Source organism: Stigmatopora nigra, chromosome 1 (genome assembly GCF_051989575.1).
Source record: "Stigmatopora nigra isolate UIUO_SnigA chromosome 1, RoL_Snig_1.1, whole genome shotgun sequence".
NCBI classification, from domain to species: Eukaryota; Metazoa; Chordata; class Actinopteri; order Syngnathiformes; family Syngnathidae; genus Stigmatopora; species Stigmatopora nigra.
The window spans coordinates 7,263,547-7,283,178 of record NC_135508.1 but is presented as its reverse complement, the minus strand read 5'-3'; the positions used below and the strand labels follow the sequence as shown (position 1 = coordinate 7,283,178).

General features: G+C 38.3%; 4 protein-coding genes across 5 annotated transcripts; 1 reads left to right on the top strand and 3 right to left on the bottom strand.

Annotated features, from left to right (window-relative positions):
• Positions 1–96: 96 nt before the first annotated feature.
• On the bottom strand, positions 97–4,163 carry slc19a2 (solute carrier family 19 member 2). Of its 2 annotated transcripts, none has more exons than XM_077713706.1 (6): positions 3,917–4,163; positions 2,599–3,150; positions 1,877–2,105; positions 1,591–1,783; positions 925–1,066; positions 97–733 (listed from the first exon to the last, which is right to left on the bottom strand). In XM_077713706.1, the coding sequence occupies exons 1-6, from the start codon at positions 4,046–4,048 to the stop codon at positions 599–601; spliced, it is 1,383 nt and encodes a 460-aa protein (XP_077569832.1). In that variant the 5' UTR covers positions 4,049–4,163; the 3' UTR covers positions 97–598. The 2 variants fall into 2 exon arrangements, with proteins under 2 accessions (XP_077569832.1, XP_077569823.1); XM_077713697.1 differs by having other exon boundaries at positions 1,877–2,126; positions 3,917–4,162.
• A 1,093-nt stretch (positions 4,164–5,256) lies between these two features.
• atg3 (autophagy related 3) lies at positions 5,257–10,681 on the bottom strand. The gene is made up of 12 exons (XM_077728633.1): positions 10,429–10,681; positions 10,007–10,048; positions 9,692–9,741; positions 9,236–9,306; positions 9,009–9,116; positions 8,777–8,829; positions 7,880–7,961; positions 7,773–7,807; positions 7,554–7,706; positions 6,598–6,725; positions 6,045–6,113; positions 5,257–5,933 (listed from the first exon to the last, which is right to left on the bottom strand). The coding sequence occupies exons 1-12, from the start codon at positions 10,498–10,500 to the stop codon at positions 5,852–5,854; spliced, it is 945 nt and encodes a 314-aa protein (XP_077584759.1). The 5' UTR covers positions 10,501–10,681; the 3' UTR covers positions 5,257–5,851.
• Positions 10,682–11,024: 343 nt separating this feature from the next.
• On the top strand, positions 11,025–15,804 carry cars2 (cysteinyl-tRNA synthetase 2, mitochondrial). The gene is made up of 15 exons (XM_077728829.1): positions 11,025–11,428; positions 11,577–11,627; positions 11,707–11,824; positions 11,889–11,960; positions 12,258–12,363; positions 12,435–12,515; positions 12,873–13,002; positions 13,100–13,233; positions 13,398–13,465; positions 13,571–13,637; positions 14,214–14,352; positions 14,447–14,570; positions 14,652–14,750; positions 15,421–15,630; positions 15,696–15,804. The coding sequence occupies exons 1-15, from the start codon at positions 11,232–11,234 to the stop codon at positions 15,783–15,785; spliced, it is 1,686 nt and encodes a 561-aa protein (XP_077584955.1). The 5' UTR covers positions 11,025–11,231; the 3' UTR covers positions 15,786–15,804.
• ddrgk1 (DDRGK domain containing 1) lies at positions 15,805–18,871 on the bottom strand. Its single transcript, XM_077728819.1, has 8 exons — positions 18,679–18,871; positions 17,866–18,018; positions 17,615–17,745; positions 16,814–16,915; positions 16,623–16,745; positions 16,501–16,539; positions 16,314–16,419; positions 15,805–16,223 (listed from the first exon to the last, which is right to left on the bottom strand). The coding sequence occupies exons 1-8, from the start codon at positions 18,764–18,766 to the stop codon at positions 16,063–16,065; spliced, it is 903 nt and encodes a 300-aa protein (XP_077584945.1). The 5' UTR covers positions 18,767–18,871; the 3' UTR covers positions 15,805–16,062.
• Between the last annotated feature and the right edge of the window lie 761 nt (positions 18,872–19,632).

Genomic DNA, 19,632 nt, shown 5'->3' with positions numbered 1-19,632 from the left:
TGTAAGTATCCAAAAATTAGCCAAATTAAAAAGTAATTTGAAAGTAATTTGAATATAGATTTGTGTATTTGTAAACAGCACACAAACATTCAGGTGCAGTATTGGAGAATTTTTTAAACATTTTTGTAACCAAAGCAAACAAAGATATTATATACATAAGTTTTTTTTAGTCACTGTATTTCATTATCATATTTTAAGTTAGTCATTGTCACATTTATATCCACATAGTCAAACTCTTTTAACCACACTTTTTTGCATAGTCCTGTTTACAAGACAATAAAAATATATAATTTAACATATTCAGTAGAACAAGCTATTTGGCTGTAACAAGTGATTTGAGGCACACGAATGAATGTTCATATAAAAAAATGTGTGGAAAGATGGAAGTGCACGCAGAATTGCATTCAATTCTAAGGCCTTAAATTCAGTGCAGTGAGTTTAATACTATAACTCGGAATTGTTTCTTCTAAACGACAGAAGTGCTTAGTCAAACGTCAACTCCCAAAAACAATTGAACCAAAATGCCTTGAGGCAAGCTGCTGAATTTGTGAATAGACGTCAAAATAAAATAAAAATAATCGACCCACCACTGTGTCTATCACGAGATGTCTGTGTCTTCTGGGCTTCTAGACAGGGCGTCCAGTTCAGAGTGCCGCTTTGTGGTCACTTTAAAAACTGCAGCCAAGAGGAAAACAGCGGAAATGACCGCAAAGTAGCCGCAGTAGACATAGAACTGATGGAGGGAAAAACCATAATGAGAGCATGTCTCACTTGTAAGTCTCAATCGCACCAAAACGTATAAGTAGTGCATTCAGTATATCATGGAAGTGCCATAACTATGATCACAAAATCATTTTGACAATGCTATTGAAATATGTGAGATTGTATGATGTCAATTGGTAAGAGTGAATGACATTTTCTCACCTGAGTGAAGATGTCCAAGCCCAGGACAGCAGAGTCCACCACTACCAAAGTGAGCATAGACTGCAGTAGCAGAGCCACGAAGGTGTTAACGCCAAACACCAAGGCATAACGCTGCATGTCGAGGCTGGATGCTATTTGATATCTGCCGGAGAAAAGAGTGTATCAACAAATATTTTACATGGCTTCAAGGAGATACACTATTTGATGTCATGTTGCCATCAAAATACTATCATTACCAAGAGTTTGCAAAATACAGCAAGGAACATTTTAGAAACACAATAGAGTACAGTAATCCCTCACTTATCGCAAATTCACTACTTTACTATTTTTTTCCAGTATTAAGTAAAAATGTTTTTTTAAGTTATTAAAAATGTGAAAATCCACACTGAAACACTTAAGCAGAAGCCACTTTTTTTACTAGGATTGAAGAAAAAAAGTTATAATAGGGTGAACTTTGCAATTTTTCGATTATCAATAACCGCGATATTTGAGGGATTACTGCTACTTGCTGGTTCTCGATGAACAATTTCATATTTTTTTTACTGGGTTTATTGTAATAAGACCATCTTAATTTAGTTCCAACCTGGACTTGTTTATGGCCATCAATGAATTGCTGTAATTTGAATTAACTATACAAGAAATGACAGGGCAGGACATGACACTTACGTGGCAACGGTAATAAGTAGCATGTAGGTGGCTCTGAAAATGACATAGGTGCCATAACACAGCCAGATGCTCTTCAAGGCGACCATGACGAGCACACACGCTGCCATGAGCAGCGATAGGCCACATAAGGCCAGTTCTCCCCACAATGTCCAGCGCACGGGCAAGTGTCCCACCAGAAGGGCAGCTACAGCCCCTAAAGAATCCCCCCCAGACCCCCATCCAAGACATTATCTTAGAATAGGATGTTGATAACGTTTCTGCGACAATATAAGAAACATCATCATACCTAGCAATGTGGACAATGTCTCCACATAACCGTTGTAGATGTCATACTCAGTAGAAGGACGGATGTTCTCCCATAACGCTTGGGCATAGTTGAGCACCTGAAAATAGCCGCACGTAGCCAACGCCCACCAGAGCGACCAGGCCAGCAGAGGGCCTCGTCTGTAACAGTGTAGGAAGTCAACCGTAAGCATCTTCAAGACCCCTGAGAGCCCACAGCTTCTGGTTGTCACCTCGGAGAATGAGGGAGAAGCCTAAGAGAGACAACCAATGAAATACTGGGAAAGGAAATTGAGTTTAAATTCACCGTTGGGCAATGTTCCCTCTAATTTTTCGTTGGTCTGGGCAGAAAGACAACCTCCCTGAGCGCACTGAGTAGCAGTGTGAGCGACATCATTGCTCGCTATGGGAACACCAGTATCACACCTGCCATAAGCAGGTGCATGTCAATGTTTCCTCTAATTTTTCATGTAAAACATGCTGTAAAACACAAAAAACATAAGAGTGGAAAGAGCTACTGCCACTGGCTGCCGCATAAACGGCGCCATCATGGGGAAAGGGGTAAAAAATAAAAAGTTTGGATTTTATTTACTGAGCGCCATATGATTGCTGCTGCGCAGAGAAGACGAGAGTAGCGCAATTTTGCACTCGCGCATCTTAGAGGGAACATTGCCTTTGGGGATGAAGAAGTCGAGTTGTAGAGCTCGACTCAGATTTTAAACTCACATTGGAAAGGTCTCTATTGTTTAGAGACGCCTTGTTGTCAACATTCTCGATGAGGGAACCGCCATAGTCGCACTGTCCTTGCGTCGTCCCCTCCGCTTTCTTGTGGAAGAACAAACTTTGCCTGGGCATGGGCAGAAACCACGGGGGGACGAACGCCAACACTGCCGACGCCAGCGTGGCCCAGACAAGGTACACCAGCCGGACTTGGGCCACGGTCAGAAGGAGCTGGCCAATCAGAGAGCCAGCGGCCGAACCCAAGAGGGTAACACTGCGACAGTAAGCGGTCACCCGGCGGTAGTGGGCGGGCTCGACCACGCTGTAGATGTACGAGAAGTAGGCTACCTCCGAGGCGGTGGCTAGCCCAAAGAAAAACTCCAGCAACTGCATGGCACGGAGGCCTTGTGCTTTGAGGAGCATTGTGTAAGTCACCACAAAGCTTGCAGCCTGTAACAGCAATATAGGTTTATAACGGAGGTAGTCGGTGGCCAGGAAGACAGGGAGCAGCAACGCCAGATAAGAATACGTCCAGATGGGGTAGATTTCACTCACAACCTGCGAAACAGACCAATAAATGGTATTTTCTCCTGGTTTATCTTATATGACAAAAACACAGTATAAATGGATCTGATGGACGGCAATTACATATAATGTATATATTCTCTGTGTATGAACATGTGATCTTGTTCTGTCATGGTACTGAGCAAACTGCTTTCTCGAGGTAGTTAGTAGAAAATAAATCGTTTTAGATTATCACAAATTCCAAAGGATTTAGGATTTGTTGTTGATGGGAGATTATAGTTTCAACTAACCACACTTTTTTATTTTCAGGAAGAAAAATACAAGTTTTATGTGTCCATTTGGACTGAGAAAGGAGTGAATAAAATATTTAAAAAATGTTAATTTATTCCATCGACAGAGCATTTATTGTGCATTTTAGGGCTTTAATTTTTGCTATAAATGACGTTAATGAGTATTAATGACTTTTGCTTCAACTTCTCAACATTATTAAACATATAAATGTATATAAATTCATAAAATGTTAATGATAATAAAATACCATCAATTTATGAACCCAGATTTTTAAAGTCTATTTTATTTATTATTTTTATAGTATTTAATGTCATAGTATTTAAATAATAAAATATGAGGGCAGGCTGTGAATGCTCATGTTTTAGTGCAGTCAAAAAAGGTGATAAATAAGACATTTTTTTAGTTGACCGCGATGTTTATGAAAAATAAAAATACAAATAAATATTATAGGTATAAATATATTTTTGGCCATCCGGTGATGGCCGCGTGCAGGTCGCTTCCTCCTCACCTGCGTCTCGGTCAGGTTCTTGTCTGGGCTCATCAAGTAAGCGGTAAGAAAAGGCTCCGATGGTCGCAGGTTAGCAAATAAGCCGTAGGCACAGAGGCACAAAGTGGGGTACAACATTGACATGTTGTACATGAGTTACGCGACCTCCACATTTGCCTTCACTTGGACTCCACAACGGAGCGCAAACAACAAACCGGTGATGAAAGACATTCTTCTTCCTTTCTCGCTGTCAATATTAGTAACTCGTTTGGCGCGCTAGCGCCTCTAGTGGCAAAAATTAAGTAACTTGAAATGCACAAAAAAAGGGATTTAAGCTACTAGTCATGACTCGGCAGAAATATATTATATTATTTATATATAACCAAAAAAATACTCTGCATGCACATTTCCATCTTTTATTACATTTATAGTGTTAAAACCCAACATTTTTCCCCTGTTGTCTTGTTTTTTTTTTAATTTTAATTTGTTTGTTTTTTTTTGTCCCATCTTAAGCTTGACTTTTCACATTAAAACAATTTGACCTGGCTGATGTGAACTGTAGAAAAAGTAATGTAAAGTAAAGAAGTATTTGTACTTATCAGCAATGGTAAGAATGAGCAAAAAAATAAAATAAAGGAAAGCTCACCAAAGCACAGACTGCATTGAATGAACATCAGTAACTTAATATTGATATTATTTATTGTTTTACACATTGTGCCACAACCATTTAGTTTGTTGCCAAGTTATCCACACAAGCTGCTGGGTGAGATGATGTGCAATAGTTCAGTCTTCTGCTTAAGGAACATCAAAACATTCAGAATATTAAGACAAAATGGCAGTTTTTGTTAGAGTGGGGCCAACCAAGATGGATACACATGCATATGCTATGTACACACACACAGTATCTTTGTGTATGTGTGTGTGAGAACTGTGTAGAAAATAAAAAAGCTTCCATTAAACCCTTTAGTCTTTCCATATATTTGAATGTAAGTTGAATGTAATGTGAATAATGACAAGAGTAGACTGCTACTCAATTTTGGTGGATACATTATTTTTCTTTACATTCTTTCCACATGACATTTTAAAAAGTGTGTAACATACAGATGTGTCTGAAATAAAGATTTAGATAACCAAATGATTGAATACCCGAGAATGATGATGTTTCCTTAGAAGCATCAAAGGTGGAAAAAGCTTGCATCAAAGAAACATGTCATTCAAATACCTTGACATTTATAAGGGTAAAATGTACTAGAAAGAAAAAAAAAGATTAAAAATTTCCCTCCCAAGAAAGTCCAATTTTAACTCCACTGGGTTTAAGTCTGGGGGAAAAAATGATCATATACTACCTCATACAAATACTATAATATTGCACAATTTATTAATTTATTTGACATTTTTTTCCAGTTTCAATTTCATTTCAAAACAATCATGTATAATTTTTGCACAATTCAATTCAAGAATTTTCCTACAAGATATGCGTCCATTTTTTTCCACATTTTAGGCTCTTTTTTTGGTAAACACTTAAAGCTGATGTAAACTTCACATGTAAATAAAGGAGACTTTAACCATAGATGCAAAGGCAGTGGGAGAACTTGGTGTCAATCAATCAAGTGAATTTATCAATATTTGCATTAAAATTAGAGTTCTAAATAACAATGGAATGTGGCTTAGTGTGCACTCAGGGTTGCCAAATAAGCAAGCGGTTAACAGAGTTAACCAAACTTAACACCGAGTGGTGGGTGACCGTTGAAAATCTTGCACTGTTCAGTTACAGATTACATTTGTTAACGTACACGGCGCCAATTTTACGGCAGATTTGTGACACATTTAAACATTGTCTGATTTCATTCTCGCCCCCTGAAAACTCTGCCAATTGTTTCAGAGTAACAAACATTATCTTATATTCAGACCGGACCATATGTGGCAGAAAAACTGCCTTACCATTATCCCCCATTTTTACATGGTGAAGTGTCTTGTGTAGTCATATTCTATTGTGGGAATGACAGCCTGCACAAATTTGAGAAAAATGAGAAGATACCTGCAAACCACAGTCAAGGAATAAAGCAAATGAATTTGTTTACAGTTCATAAAACACAATGGACATCATAATAAACTTGATTTGTTGTTTAAAACAATGAATAAAGGATACATATGTACTCCAAGTTCACCACCTCCTTCAGCCACTGTCTCAATGATCTTTTTCATCACTTCGGCATGTCTGCAGTGGAAATAAAATTTTTACTGAATTTTCTAAAAATAGTTTCTACATAGTTTACATCATGGATGATCTTAGTACAGTGTTCCCTCGCTACTTTGCGGTTCAGCTGCCCCGGACTCAGAGCTTTGCGGATTTTTTGGGGGGAAAAAAATACAAATATTACATTGAAACAACATATTTTACAGTTTTTGTTATAACATGAATTTCACTCTCTCTACCCGTATTCTATATGGTGTACTGTAAACAGGGGGGTAAAAAAAAAAAAAAAAAATAAAATAAAATAAAAATGTAAAAATTTTTTTTTTAAAAATACATATATATATTTTTAAATTAAATTCAAATTAAGCATTTTTGAAGGGGAATCCCTACTTTGTGGAAATTCACTTATCGCGGGTGGCCCCGTTCCCCATTAACTGCGATAACCGAGGGAACAGCGAAAATGAGAATAAGTATTGGGTAATTTTTAACTTGTCTTTAGACTCACCTGCAGGGGTGGACAGAGCACATAGCGGGCGGAGGAAGATGTGGATGGTTTTCAATAGTGACTGTCTTTTTCACGTGGTCTTGGCTTATGTCTTCGTACATTTGGTCCACAGTCAGAGGTTGCCTTTCCTAAAGGAGCGGTAATGGGATTTTTTTTAAATTATCATGTAAAACATGCTGTAAAACACAAAAAACATAAGAGTGGGCAGAGCTACTGCCACTGGCTGCCGTGTAAGCGGCGCCATCATGGGGAAAGGGGTTTAAAAAAGTTTGGATTTTATTTACTATTCACCACATGATTGCTGCTGCGCAAAGACGAGAGTAGTGCGCAATTGCGCATGCACACAGCTTAGAGGGAACATTGTATACACGTATGAGTTAGTATAATTGAAAAAACCCCAAACCATTGAGAAATTCGCAATGACAAGGCAAAAAGGCATAAGACCAAAGTAAATAATGTACTGTATTTTCACGACTATAAGGCGCACCCTCAATGAATGACATTTTTTCCATATATAAAGCGCACTGTATTATAAGGCGCACTGTCTATTTTGGAGAAAATGTAAGACTTTTAAGTGCGCCTTATAGTCGTGAAAATACGGTAATTGCTATTGACTTCCAGGTATGAAGCACTCACTACACATTCACCTCTAGAACCAGCCATTGTTGATGCTTTGTATAAAATCTTGCAGTGGGGGAGGAGCTATATGATGGAAGATTTTGATGGCATCTGCATATTTAACAGTATTGTTTCAGTTCAAGCGTTTGTGTTTTTTTTAATATCCGACTGGTGTTTTTTCGTTTTTGGTTTTCTGTTTTTTTTTCATATATAAGGCGCTGGATTATAAGGCGCACTGTCTATTTTGGAGAAAATTTAAGACTTTTAAGTACACCTTATAGCCGTTAAAATACGGTGAACTAAAATGGGGTGTAGGCTAGTAACAGCCAGGTACATACTTCATCGTAGCCGAAGAGCCAGAGTCGAGGTGTCTGGTAGTATTTATCGTACGTGATGTAAAGGTCATATGTCCTCGTCTGAAGGATGGCGTCTTCACACCCGGGTTCTGCTTTGACTTTAGCTTGCACCATTTTACTAGTGTCAAGGGTGGCCTGGAGCCAGAAAAAAAGCATGAGAGAGGCACACACATTGACAGGCGGGTACTCACGCCGTCTTACCTCATCCATTTCCAGTAAGCCGCTTTCCTCATATTCTAGAAAAGGAGGAGTAATGACGGTTATGCTGTGACAGTGGAATAAAAGCACAAGAGCACTATTTGAAATACCTTCCATATCTGCTGCCTCGCCATCTTCGTCATCTTCGTCATCATCTAAACAGGCAGCAGACGTACTGTTCATGTTCTTGTCCTTGAAGGAAGACAATACATAGCTGATAAATGGCTAAAAATCTTAAAGTTGGGCCTACTTGAGACATAGATCCGGATTTTGTGGGAGTCTGGCCGGGAAAAATTGGATATGACTGTACAATAAAGAGATGTGTGGAATTATTACAACAAAATGCTATTTTTCCTTACTTTACGTGTAAAAGTGGCGGCCCGGGGGCCAAATCAGGTCCGCCGCATCATTTTGTGTGGCCCGAGAAAGATAATCATGAGTGCTGACTTTCTGTTTTAGGATCAAATTAAAACGAATAGTATAGATGTATATTAAATTTCCTGATTTTCCCCCTTTTAAATCAATAATGGTCATATTTTAATCATTTTTTCTGTGTTTTTAGTTCAAAAATCATTTTTAAAAAAAAATCAAAAAATATATTTAAAAAAAGCTAAAATAAACATTGTTTTTGATCTATAAAAAAACTGAATATTCAGGGATTTTAATCCAGTTCTTTTAATCCATTTATTTAAAAAAAAATCGAAATATTATATGTAAAATGGTCCGGCCCACATAAAATTGAGTTGACGTTAATGCGGCCCGTGAAACACCCCGATTCTGACACCCTTGCCTTACTTTAACTAGCTACAATGGTTTTTACCCCTTACTTTAGCAAAATAATCTAATTTCTTTGCTCAATCTCACCCATATCATCAATTTTAGGGGAGAAAAAAAAGATAAAAAGCAAAAGAGAAAGAGACAGGTAGGTGAAGTCTTGCACAAATGCCTAAACACTCTTAGTTCCACATTAGCTAACAAATGGCTCAACACAAAGCCACAACAGATACCTTGTTATTGTCCAGTGAAATTTCCTGCACTGCATCAGTGACACCTAATACACCTAGAAAAAAATGAAGCATGGTTATTGATTCTGTGCCGACATGATGCACCAAAACAAATTGATGTTATGGGTCATTCTTGCATTCATTTACTGAATTTCAGACAATATTTGTGATTATGTTACAGAATTGTCTTGAAATCACAAATGAAATAGCTCATCTCTGAGAAATTTTGCCATGCCTGCATGATGATAAGTGTCCACCCATCCCCCGTCTCCGTCATCCTCCTCAATGATGGCCTCCAACTCGTCCGAGTACTCCATCTGTTTACAGCGCTTGTAGCAGGGAACTGAAACCCACAAGAAATTGTCATAAATATAAAAACAATTATAATAATAATCCTAATTTAGCTTTCCAGTAAAACAAGTGGTGGATGACCTAAGACTATTAGAAAGACAGAACTCTTACCATTACGTGTTAGTAGGAATTGTTTATCCGGGGGCAAATATGGCTTTATTTTAACTTCTTCCCCACTAGCCCTGAATGAAGATAAGAGAAGAAACAAATTGAATATGCAATCATTTTATTGTACTCATTAAATGACAACTACCACTAGCATGTCATGCCAAAACACGTAAATTTATATGGTTTCTTAGTAATAGTGTAAAATCTATCATATAATAAATGAAAGTCCTGAGTAGACTGGTTTCATTAGACAAGTTGGGTTTCCGCAGTTGAGAATTGCACCATTCTGTGAAATCCAACAAGAACAGCACAACAATGTCGTGCACATTCCTGAGTCACAAGCCATCAGTACCTTATTCCTTATTTTTTCACAATTGCAGAATACACATTTACTATGCCAACAACAACAAGGTCGTTGCATGAGTTAACTCATTTTGCATGGATGAAAAAAATACTGACCATTTCCAGGTGGGGCAGTGATGAACTAAATGATCTCCAGCAGCTTCAAACTAACACACACAAAAAAGAAAAGAAATATATTCACAGTGTGCTTTTATTTAGAAATGAGGTATTGTGAGTGATTTGGAACCTAATCCAAATTTTTGGGGTCCAAAAACTTTTATTTCGGACTCATATTTAGTATATTGAAATATAATGATTCGATTCCTACAAGCAAACTAGCTTTTTGTTATACTAAATAAATTATGAATAAAGTATGAGGATGCTATTATTGAACTTTGGATGAATACAAAAGATAGCATGGATCAACCTCACCTCTTCTGGTGTGATGACTCCAGTTTCCTTGAATTTTGATTCCTGTTAAATTAAATACATATTTATGTTACCTTAGAATTGGAGGACATTTTTTGTGACTCAAATCAAATTTCAAATAATCACTCTAAATTCAAAAAAACAGTCGAAAATCAGTCATTAATGTAAAACACTATAATCCGCCACACCCAAACCGGATTCAATTAACTAATTTATACTGTCATTGGCGATGATCGAAGTCGAATCCATTTAAACTGCGAGTTTCGCTGCCAAACATTCCAGTTCAGAAGGATTGGACATGCATCGCCGTCAATGATAGACTAAGTCTTAAAACAAAATCTCATTGGATGAGAAAAGCATGAATCGTTCATCTATTCACGGGGTAAACAAGGTATCCCAGACTGGTTATATCGAATTAAGTTTACCTTTAAAACTGGCGTGAGAAACTCGGCCACGCCGAGAGCGGTTCCTTTCACCGTGTTAATTACGTTCTGCATCTTGGGGAGCAAAAAAAATAAAGGGAGTCTCCTTGAAAGAAGAGAGAAATACCAAACTAACTCGACATAGTTGTGTCAGATGCGAGGGTACAGCAACGACATTCGCCAATCACGTGAACACTCCGAACACTTCCGGGTAAGATGTTGCCGCGAGACTACAGCTTGACAGCGCGACTTTAGTGTTCGGTTAGAAGCGGTGGGTCTTATCTTGAGCTGCTTGGTTCGTTGCAATAATACGTCAACGCGTTGCCATATTGAATGTGGCTGATATGCTCGAAAAGCAATGCAAATAAATGTTACTATGCCTGTTGCGATGTATCGAACTAATAATATTCTATTAAATTCTTTATTTTTTATTTAATATTTATTTAGTTTTGCGGATTTTTTCACAGTTCCATATTTAGGAAAACAGGCATTATTCCTTTTATATTTGCATACGGCAAATGAATAGCACTTCCTTACGCACCACTTTGCCACATCCAATATGTTGGTGAAATTGACGCACAAATCTGAACTTTGTTTTGTCTATATTGATATGACGTATACAATTGAGTCCGAGTCTACCTGCTTTTAGTGCATTCATTAAACCGTGTGTATTTCGTTCACTTTTTAAAATGTGTTTGTCGGTTAATTATTTGACATCTTGATCTCGATTTTAAGCGTAGTGGGTGAGCTAAATTAGCTCTTTATATCGGGGCTTTTCTCGTTTCCTAGCACTGGGAGGTCACGACATGTGGAGACACACAATCAAATCGTTCCTACGCCGAAGTAAAGGACTCGATTTAAGGACAAAAATCCGCCAATCGTGCAGCCGAAGCGAGAAAAAGTGGATCCTTCCCACGGGATTCGACACCGGTTTGAAGACATTCAACAGCCTCACCAAACAGAAAGAGCCCCTCATTCTGGCTCGAGAAGGAGTAGCCACCTGGTATTGAACACATTCAAGTGATGTAAACAGTGGTTACAGAATCACATCGGTATCTGTCATTGACAGGATTAGACGTCCAATTCATTTAAATTGGGAGTCCTGTCATGGATTGATCTTCTACAATAACATCATTTTGTTTGTGCTTCAGGTATAGCTGTGGGCCTACCGTTTACGACCACGCCCACTTGGGCCATGCATGGTAATAGTATATAACATTCTCATGCATTAAATGGAATTTTTCACTTTAATAAACATTGGAATATCTGTTGTCCCTAAAGTTCATACGTCAGGTTTGATGTGCTGCAGAGGATCTTGTCCAGGTTGTTTGGTATCACGGTCATCCATGCCATGGTCATCACAGACATTGATGACAAAATTATTCAAAGAGGGTGGCAGGTAATATACACCAGATTTCCAATTATTTTCAATAAATATACCTTATAATTATTATTTTTCTTAGGAGAATGTCCCGCCCGACATCATCGCCAGAATGTATGAAGAGGAATTCAAGAAGGATATGATTTCTTTGAAGGTGGGTGTGCATATATTGCTGTCATTCCTAAAGTAAATTACACATTTTATAACCCTCTTATAACCGACACTACTTCTCCTATTGCATATTGTTTTATAAGCAATTCAATGTGCTTTCAATAAAGTCCAAATGACAACTAACTATTATTCAAGTATTCCTGATTATATTTAAAATGATAATAATGAAAATGTAGCGATGAAATTTTCCTATTAGACAGAAATTTTGCTACTATAAAAAATCTTAAATGTCTTATTTTAAGTTACACACACGTTTGTGTTTTTATGTATTTATATCTAGGTTATTCCTCCTGCAGTGTATTTAAGAGTGACTGAAAACGTAGCACAAATTGTTGCCTTCATTCAGAGAATCATCGCAAACGGAAATGCTTACGCCACAAAAGAAGGTAAGCACTTTGTCTGTTGATTTGGTTTTCCCTCAACAACTGATTAAAATATAACTCATTTTGATTTACAGGTGATGTGTATTTTGATATTCAGTCCATCGGGGATCGCTACGGCAAATTTGGGGGAGCCGGAGATGCTCAGGAAGCAAGTGGTGAGATAAGATACAGTAGAATTTGATCATCTGTTTTCATGGGTGTCTAGTGTATGGACACTGTAAGAAGAATAAAATGTCACCCAAAATATATATAATATATATATACCGTATTTTCACGACTATAAGGCTTACTGCGTCTGTAAAAACGGTGCGTCCTAAGTGTGTTTAAAATACAGAAATAGCACTTGTTACTGACACTGCGGCTAAAAATACAATGCGCCATATAGTCCTGAAATTACGGAATTTAAATAAAGTACAGATACATTAGAAAAATAGTATTGAATTATTTCTTGGTTGGTTTTTACCATTGCAGTTTGCCTTCTCAGCTTGAATAATAAAGACTATGTTTTTCAGATAGCTCCATTAAAAGGAATGTGAGGGACTTTGCTCTATGGAAACGATCAAAACCTCAAGAACCCCACTGGGAATCTCCTTGGGGCTCAGGAAGGCCAGGGTGGCATATCGAGTGTTCCACCGTAGCAAGGTCTGCCGGCACCCCCGATTAGCCGATTGGCTCTCTTTACGAGCATTTGGTTGCTTCACTGACCTGTGATGTCTGTCGTCCCTTGTGGTCCGTTCAGCTCTGTTTTTGGAAGTCAGCTGGATATTCACTCGGGTGGCGTGGACCTGGCCTTCCCGCACCACGAGAACGAGGTGGCGCAAAGCGAAGCCTATCATCAGTGTGAACAGTGGGGAAATTATTTTTTGCACTCAGGTAACTCGTGACATTAAAACATAACATGAACTGGTTCTTGGTTTTAGAATTTTGTCTTTGGAGGCCACTTAGATTATTTCAATGCACTCGGCTTCTGAATTAGTAGTAAAATACAGTTAAATACATTTACAAATGAAGTAACTACATTCTTTTTATACACTTAGGACATTTACACCTAAAAGGCAGTGTGGAAAAAATGTCCAAATCTTTGAAGAACTACATCACGATTAAGGTACCTAACTGGCTTTATTTAAACAACTTTCCTCCTGAAAATGGCCCCTATATTTTGTGTGTACACTGAGACGAACTGTTTGTTTTTCCTTTCACGCATCACCAGGACTTCCTGCAGTCTTACTCTGCGAATGAGTTTCGTATGTTCTGCCTTTTGACCAAATACAGATCAGGTATCCCAAAATCAAGAATCTTAACATGTTTGTGTTTTCCTATATTGGTTGCCTTTAGACCTTTTTGTAGGCATATTTACAGAGTAATAATTTTATAATTCATCAATACAAGGGGTGTAATTTAAAAAAATAAACAAAAAGTAAATTGTATCATCTAAAAAAACTAATGTTATATGGACTTTGAATAATAACACTATTGTAAAATATGGGGACATTTACAAATTAAAATGACCTAAATGAGCATTTATGGGATTTTGCAATGTCCTGATGGAAAGAACTTAAGTGACTAGCTCCATCTAATGTTGAAGCTGAGAAGTGCAACTGAATGTAGGCCAAACTCAAGCTTCTTGTGCAGACCATACTCCATAATTTACTGCCAATCATTAATAAGTGGGCGGCATTCAGTAGTTTAAACACTTTTAGCCTAGTCTCTCCAACAATTACCAACCATAAACATACTGCAGTTCCTCAAAATGATTGCAACATGTATTTTTTTTTATTCTGTTTTGTGTGTGTGCTTTTGATTTGTGCACTGGTGCTAACAAAGTGACTTCCCTCCCTGCAATGTCTCTGCAGCTATAGATTACAGTTCAGGGAGCATGTCTGAGGCCCGGACCTCTTTGGCTACCATCTTAAACTTCTGTAATGATGCCCAGGCCTACATTAAGGGTCAGCTGCAGTGTTTGCCAATGCAGGAGTCTCTACTCTGGGAGAGGTTGGATCCCACTTTAAGTTTTTTTCTACCTATTGGAAGGACTTTTTAAGCATTCATATTCCAGCATGTGGTGATATGATTGATTGCTCACCAGGTTGGCCAAAACAAAAGCCAGCGTGATGGCAGCTCTGGCTGATGACTTTGACACCCCGAGAGCCATAAACGCCATCATGAATTTGGTTTATCAGGGTAACCGCCAACTACAGCCTGTTTCCTCGGTAATTAGCTCATGCTTTTACATTTTCCACGTTTTTTTTTTACCACCATGTCAAACCTACTTTCCATTTTTGTGGAATCAGGCAGCAGGTGCAAGCAGATGTCCTGAAGTGATTGGAGCCATGGTTGTTTACTTAAGAGACATCTTGGACGTGTTTGGGATCGATCCGTTTTATGACAAGGTCAGAATGCACGTAGATTAGATTAGATAACTTTAATCATCCCGTATTCGGGGAAATTTTACTGTCACAGTAGCAAGAGGGTGAGAATACAGACAGTGGAAAAGGGCATTTTAGATATAAATCACAGGTGTCAAAGTGGCGGCCCGGGGGCCAAATATGGCCCACCACATCATTTTGTGAGGCCCGGGAAAGTAAATCATGAGTGCCGACTTTATGTTTTAGGATCAAATTCAAATGAAGATTATAGATTATATTAAATTTCCTGATTTTCCCCCTTTTAAATCCATAATTGTCATTTTTAATCTTTTTTTCAGTTTTTAGTTCAAAAATCATTTTGTAAAATCTAAAAAGATATTTTTTTAAAAAGCTAAAATAAACTTTTAGATCTTTAAACAAATGATATTCAGGGCTTTTGATCCAGTTCTTTTAATCAATTTATATTTTTTTAAAAGTCTAAATATTTTATCTTAAATAGTCCGGCCCACGTGAAATCAAGTTGACGTTAAAGCGGCCCGCGAACCAACCCGATTCTGACACCCTTGACATAAATAAGCATGTTGCATGAATTATATACCATCAAATGTTGCATTTCTGCACCTTACCTTGGTCGTGCAGTGGTCCAAGGAACTTCATTTTAGAAAAGATGCTGCTCCAATATTTTTCTGTGTAGGAAGTGGATGTGACAAGGCAGTCTGGAAGTCTCCAGGGCGTTGTCGAGCAGCTGACTCAATTCCGAAGTGAAGTCCGAGCATTTGCTCTCACCCGTCAGTCAACATCTTCGGGGACGAACCAAGAAGCACTTTATTCAGACAGATTACCACTCCTTAAAGCGAGTGACGATTTGAGGAAGAATCTAGCACCTCTTGGAGTACTTATAAAAGTAAGGAATTTGATTTCTTATCATGTGATAATGGTCATACTGACATCGAGTTGCTGTTCTTTCAGGATCGAGGAGCCAACTCTACATGGGAGCTGAGGAAGAACGTCTCGGATATTCCACAGGATGAAAACAGTCATCCAAAGAGCATTTCATAATAAAAATGGAAAAAGTGAATTTGTGATTAGAGAAAAATCTTTTTTAATAGATATCCTGGTATTTTGAATTGAGGGCTCTCCTCGTTGAAATCGTCCATTGGCAGCCACAAAAAAAAAAAAGATAAATTACTACATATTTTTGTTTTTTTTTCTGGTGAAGGTTTGGTTTGCAAAATGGATCATGTGACACTGGAACATTAAGATTTTGGTCTAAATGTTTCAATTAAATCGAACAATTTGGATGTGAAGGATTGTAAATCAAAGTCATCCATTTCAATCAGGCAGTACTGCGATTCTCTGGTTTTAAATTAATCAAAGAATTACTCGCCAGGGCCAACTCAGAGATAGAAACTCGACCTCTTTGTTTGACAAACTGAGCTACAGCATCCATTTCTGCTGGAGTGATGAAGATAAATTTCCCCCTGTCATCAATGACTCCTACGTGGAAAAAAAACATTTAAAAATTGAGACAAAACTAGCTACACGACACAATACCAATAGGTTATAGCAAAAATATTGTACACAAACCAGTTAGGGATCCATCTGCTAACAGGTCCTGCAGTCTAGCAATAGCATCCTTTGTTTTCATTCCAAAATGAGAAGCCAAGTCTTCCAGCAGAAGCACTTTTGTCGTCTGATGGTCACAGAAGGCAATGTCACACAAAAATTGGACTACTGGATCATCCCCAAAGATAAAATGTGTGTGAGAAAGCACCTTTATGTAATCGATGAATTCTCGTAGCAAATTACGTGACTGCAAGGAAAAAAACAAATCAGATGTTATTTAACCAGTTATCAAAGATGTTAACCTTGAGATCTAATCCCAAATAACCTGACCTGGTCTTCAGTGAGCTCCTCCTCCTCCCCCTGGTCTTCTACTACAAAGGAAGCTTTGAGTTTGAGGTATTCGTCCTCCTCTCGTTTCTCCTGCTCCTCCTTAGCTCGTCTCTCTTCTTCTTCCTGATGAAAGAACAACGAGTGAGTGTGCATATGGTATTTATGAAGAGAAATTTGAAAGATGGGAAGACCTCTTTCTTTTCCAGTTGTCTTTCTTTCTCCTCCTCCTGTCGTCTCTCCTGATCTCGGAGTTCTTGTATCCTCTTCCTTTCTTCGCGTTCTTCAAGCTCAGCCTGAATACAGAAATGATTAATAACATTGAGTAAATTTTCCATAGCCTGGCTCAATGTTGTTTTCACAAGCTGTAAAGACATTTTATAATCGTCCAGTTGTGGTTATTTGGCTTTTTGAAGCTGCTAATACATTTTAAACAAAAATAATAATAAGGATGCTGCAACACCTCACTATAACAACCTTGGTTCAATTTTGTTTCTCCCCATTGTAGAAATATTGAACAGTCAAAATGTTTCACATTAACATATGCAACTACAGTGTTCCCTCACTACTTTGCGGTTCAGCTACCGCGGACTCAGAGCTTTGCGGATTTTCTTTGGAAAAAAAAAAATACAAATATTACATTGAAACAACATATTTTACAGTTTTTTTTTGTTATAACATGAATTTCACTCTCTCTACCCATATTCTATATGGTGTACTGTATACAGGGGGGTAAAAAATGTAAAAAAATAAATAAAAAATAAAAATTGGAATTAAATTCAAATTAAGCATTTTTGAAGGGGAATACCTACTTCGCGGAAATTCACTTATAGCGGGTGGTCCCGATCCCCATTAACCGCGATAACCGAGGGAACACTGTATCACAATGCTCCTACTTGTCTATTATAGAAGAAGCATACTAATTCACAATTGGTGGTTTTTCAGTGAATAAATGAGTTTGACTAAAAGACAAGTGACTATTCTCAGCCTCTTACCTCTCGCTGGGCTTTTTTAGCCTGTTTCTCTTCAAGCTTCCTTTGCTTTTTGGCTCCAATTTTTGCAGTCGGCTGCAAGCCCTGCAGTTCCGCCTCATCGTCTTCTTCTACCTGCTGCTCTAGCTCTTCTTCTGAAATAGCCAAAGCATTTTTGCAGATTATGGCCTACTCCAAAATCAAAATTCGGTCAGCAATATAAATAGAGAATTGAAATTTAATTCCATAAATATGTCAGGTTTTCTTTTTTTTACCAAGATCCTCTTCTTCTCTCTGTGGTCTTCGGTTGGCCATCGCCCCCGCAAGGTTCCTCCTTCGACGTGGCATGCCAGCCCCCCGCTCCACCGCGACCGGGCGTGGACGGGCCACCGCCGCTCGGACCACCGCCTGCTCATGCTCTCTGTCAGCTGCAAACAGTGTTGCACCATTGCAGTTATAAAAACACTCAGGAAACTACAATTACTTTTGAATAAATCTTATATGACAGTGCCAATCAAAACTAAGCTTCATGATTTTTTTGTTCCTCTATTTCTGCATTGCCTAATTGGACTATTTTACTCGTAAATTTTAATAAAGATGAACTCATTGGCTGCTGCTCATTGATTGACAGCTGATGATCTGAGAGTGATCATTTGCTGCAGCCTATCAAATATTTTTGGAATCAGCGATTATGACCATTATAACATCGATTAAGAAATTAAAAAGTGGAATGTTAATAAAACTGGTGTTATTTATCAATCATTTTTTACTTTATTTAGCACATTAATGCGCATGTACTGTGTGCGTATAGTAAATAACCGGTGTTGAGTCAGTACTTGCACTATGTTGAATTGTTATATATTACACAAGGATCTGTACTTTTCCTTACAAGAATGCACAATCTGGGTCCTGTTGTTACTTCTTTCCTGATGACGAAACACGTGTGAACTAATGTCACAACTACAAAGTAAATGATTGATAGAATATTCGCAAGTTCTGGCCACGAGTAAGCATAGAAAGTCTGTCAAAACGCAGTCATATGTTTCGAAATAAATTGCAAGCAAGCTCCTCAGCTCTCTTTAACTTACCTTCCTGCGTCTTCTTCCGCAACTTGACCGCAAACAATAGCAGGACAGCAAGGATAGCAGCAGCTATCACGTACAAGACGAGATCCATTTTACGTGTTTAACTGTATCATATGTGGAAAAACTGCTGGACTCGTGACACTTCTGAAACGTCAACAACTCACTTTAATTCTTCTTCGTTGGTAGGCTCATTCTTCTTCTCTTGTTTCTTCGGTTTCTTCTTCGTTTTTATATTTCCGGCAGACGCGACGCCAGTATTACATCGTGCTGCCTTTCCCTGTGTTGCGTCTAGTAGCCTACCCTCCACGTATCTTGTCCTTTCCCGTATCTTACCCTGCCATTTAGACACCCCTTATCATCCATTACCCCTACTGTCTCTTAATCTAAGGTACACATTTGTTTATGTCCCCCTATCAAACTCCAAGGTAGTTTCTTTTTCCTTAACCACTGTAAACTTACAAGAGTCACAGGGGGTGCTGGAGCCTATACTAGCTGACTTCAGGCATGAGGCATTGGACCTTAGTCTCCTTGTGCACTGCGATTGGCTGGCCACCAATTCGACATCTATTCTCACTCACATTCATAACGAGGGTGAATTTAGAGCATACAAACAGCCTACTATGCATGTTTTGGGAATGTGGGAGGAAACCGGAGTGCCCGGAGAAAACCTACGCTGGCCCAGGGACAATATACAATCTCCACACAGGTGGACTGACCTGGATTCAAACCCATGACCCCAGAACAGTGAGACCGACGCGCTAACCACTGTCCACCATTTAAAAAAAACTCCAAATGTCATTTACTCATTGAAAAATCTTAAGTCATTTTTTGTTTTCATATTAAAGGAAGTGTAATCCTCATCCACCACTAGATGACGTTGGAAAAGTATGCATAAGTACCCCACACTTACAAAGATCTTCCTTGATTTATAGAAGGGATTTTTTTAAGTGTGTGTAT

Bases quoted from the DNA above. Each gene is read 5' to 3' on its own strand.
- ddrgk1 (XM_077728819.1), bottom strand. From the start codon at position 18,766: ATGGATCTCGTCTTGTACGTGATAGCTGCTGCTATCCTTGCTGTCCTG. The intron at 16,746-16,813 runs GTCTTCCCATCT...TTCTTTCATCAG, and splicing joins GACAACTGGAAAAGAAAGAG to GAAGAAGAAGAGAGACGAGC. The intron at 16,540-16,622 runs GTCAGGTTATTT...TTTTCCTTGCAG, and splicing joins AGGAGCTCACTGAAGACCAG to TCACGTAATTTGCTACGAGA.
- cars2 (XM_077728829.1), top strand. From the start codon at position 11,232: ATGTGGAGACACACAATCAAATCGTTCCTACGCCGAAGTAAAGGACTC. The intron at 12,364-12,434 runs GTAAGCACTTTG...TTTGATTTACAG, and splicing joins TGCTTACGCCACAAAAGAAG to GTGATGTGTATTTTGATATT. The intron at 14,353-14,446 runs GTTGGATCCCAC...ATTGCTCACCAG, and splicing joins GAGTCTCTACTCTGGGAGAG to GTTGGCCAAAACAAAAGCCA.
- atg3 (XM_077728633.1), bottom strand. From the start codon at position 10,500: ATGCAGAACGTAATTAACACGGTGAAAGGAACCGCTCTCGGCGTGGCC. The intron at 7,707-7,772 runs GTAAGACGGCGT...TTCTGGCTCCAG, and splicing joins GCTTACTGGAAATGGATGAG to GCCACCCTTGACACTAGTAA. The intron at 5,934-6,044 runs GTATCCTTTATT...TGTGGTTTGCAG, and splicing joins GGTGAACTTGGAGTACATAT to GTATCTTCTCATTTTTCTCA.
- slc19a2 (XM_077713697.1), bottom strand. From the start codon at position 4,048: ATGTACAACATGTCAATGTTGTACCCCACTTTGTGCCTCTGTGCCTAC. The intron at 3,151-3,916 runs GTGAGGAGGAAG...TCTGTTTCGCAG, and splicing joins AGAACCTGACCGAGACGCAG to GTTGTGAGTGAAATCTACCC. The intron at 1,067-1,590 runs GTAAGTGTCATG...TTTCTCCGGCAG, and splicing joins CTACTTATTACCGTTGCCAC to ATATCAAATAGCATCCAGCC.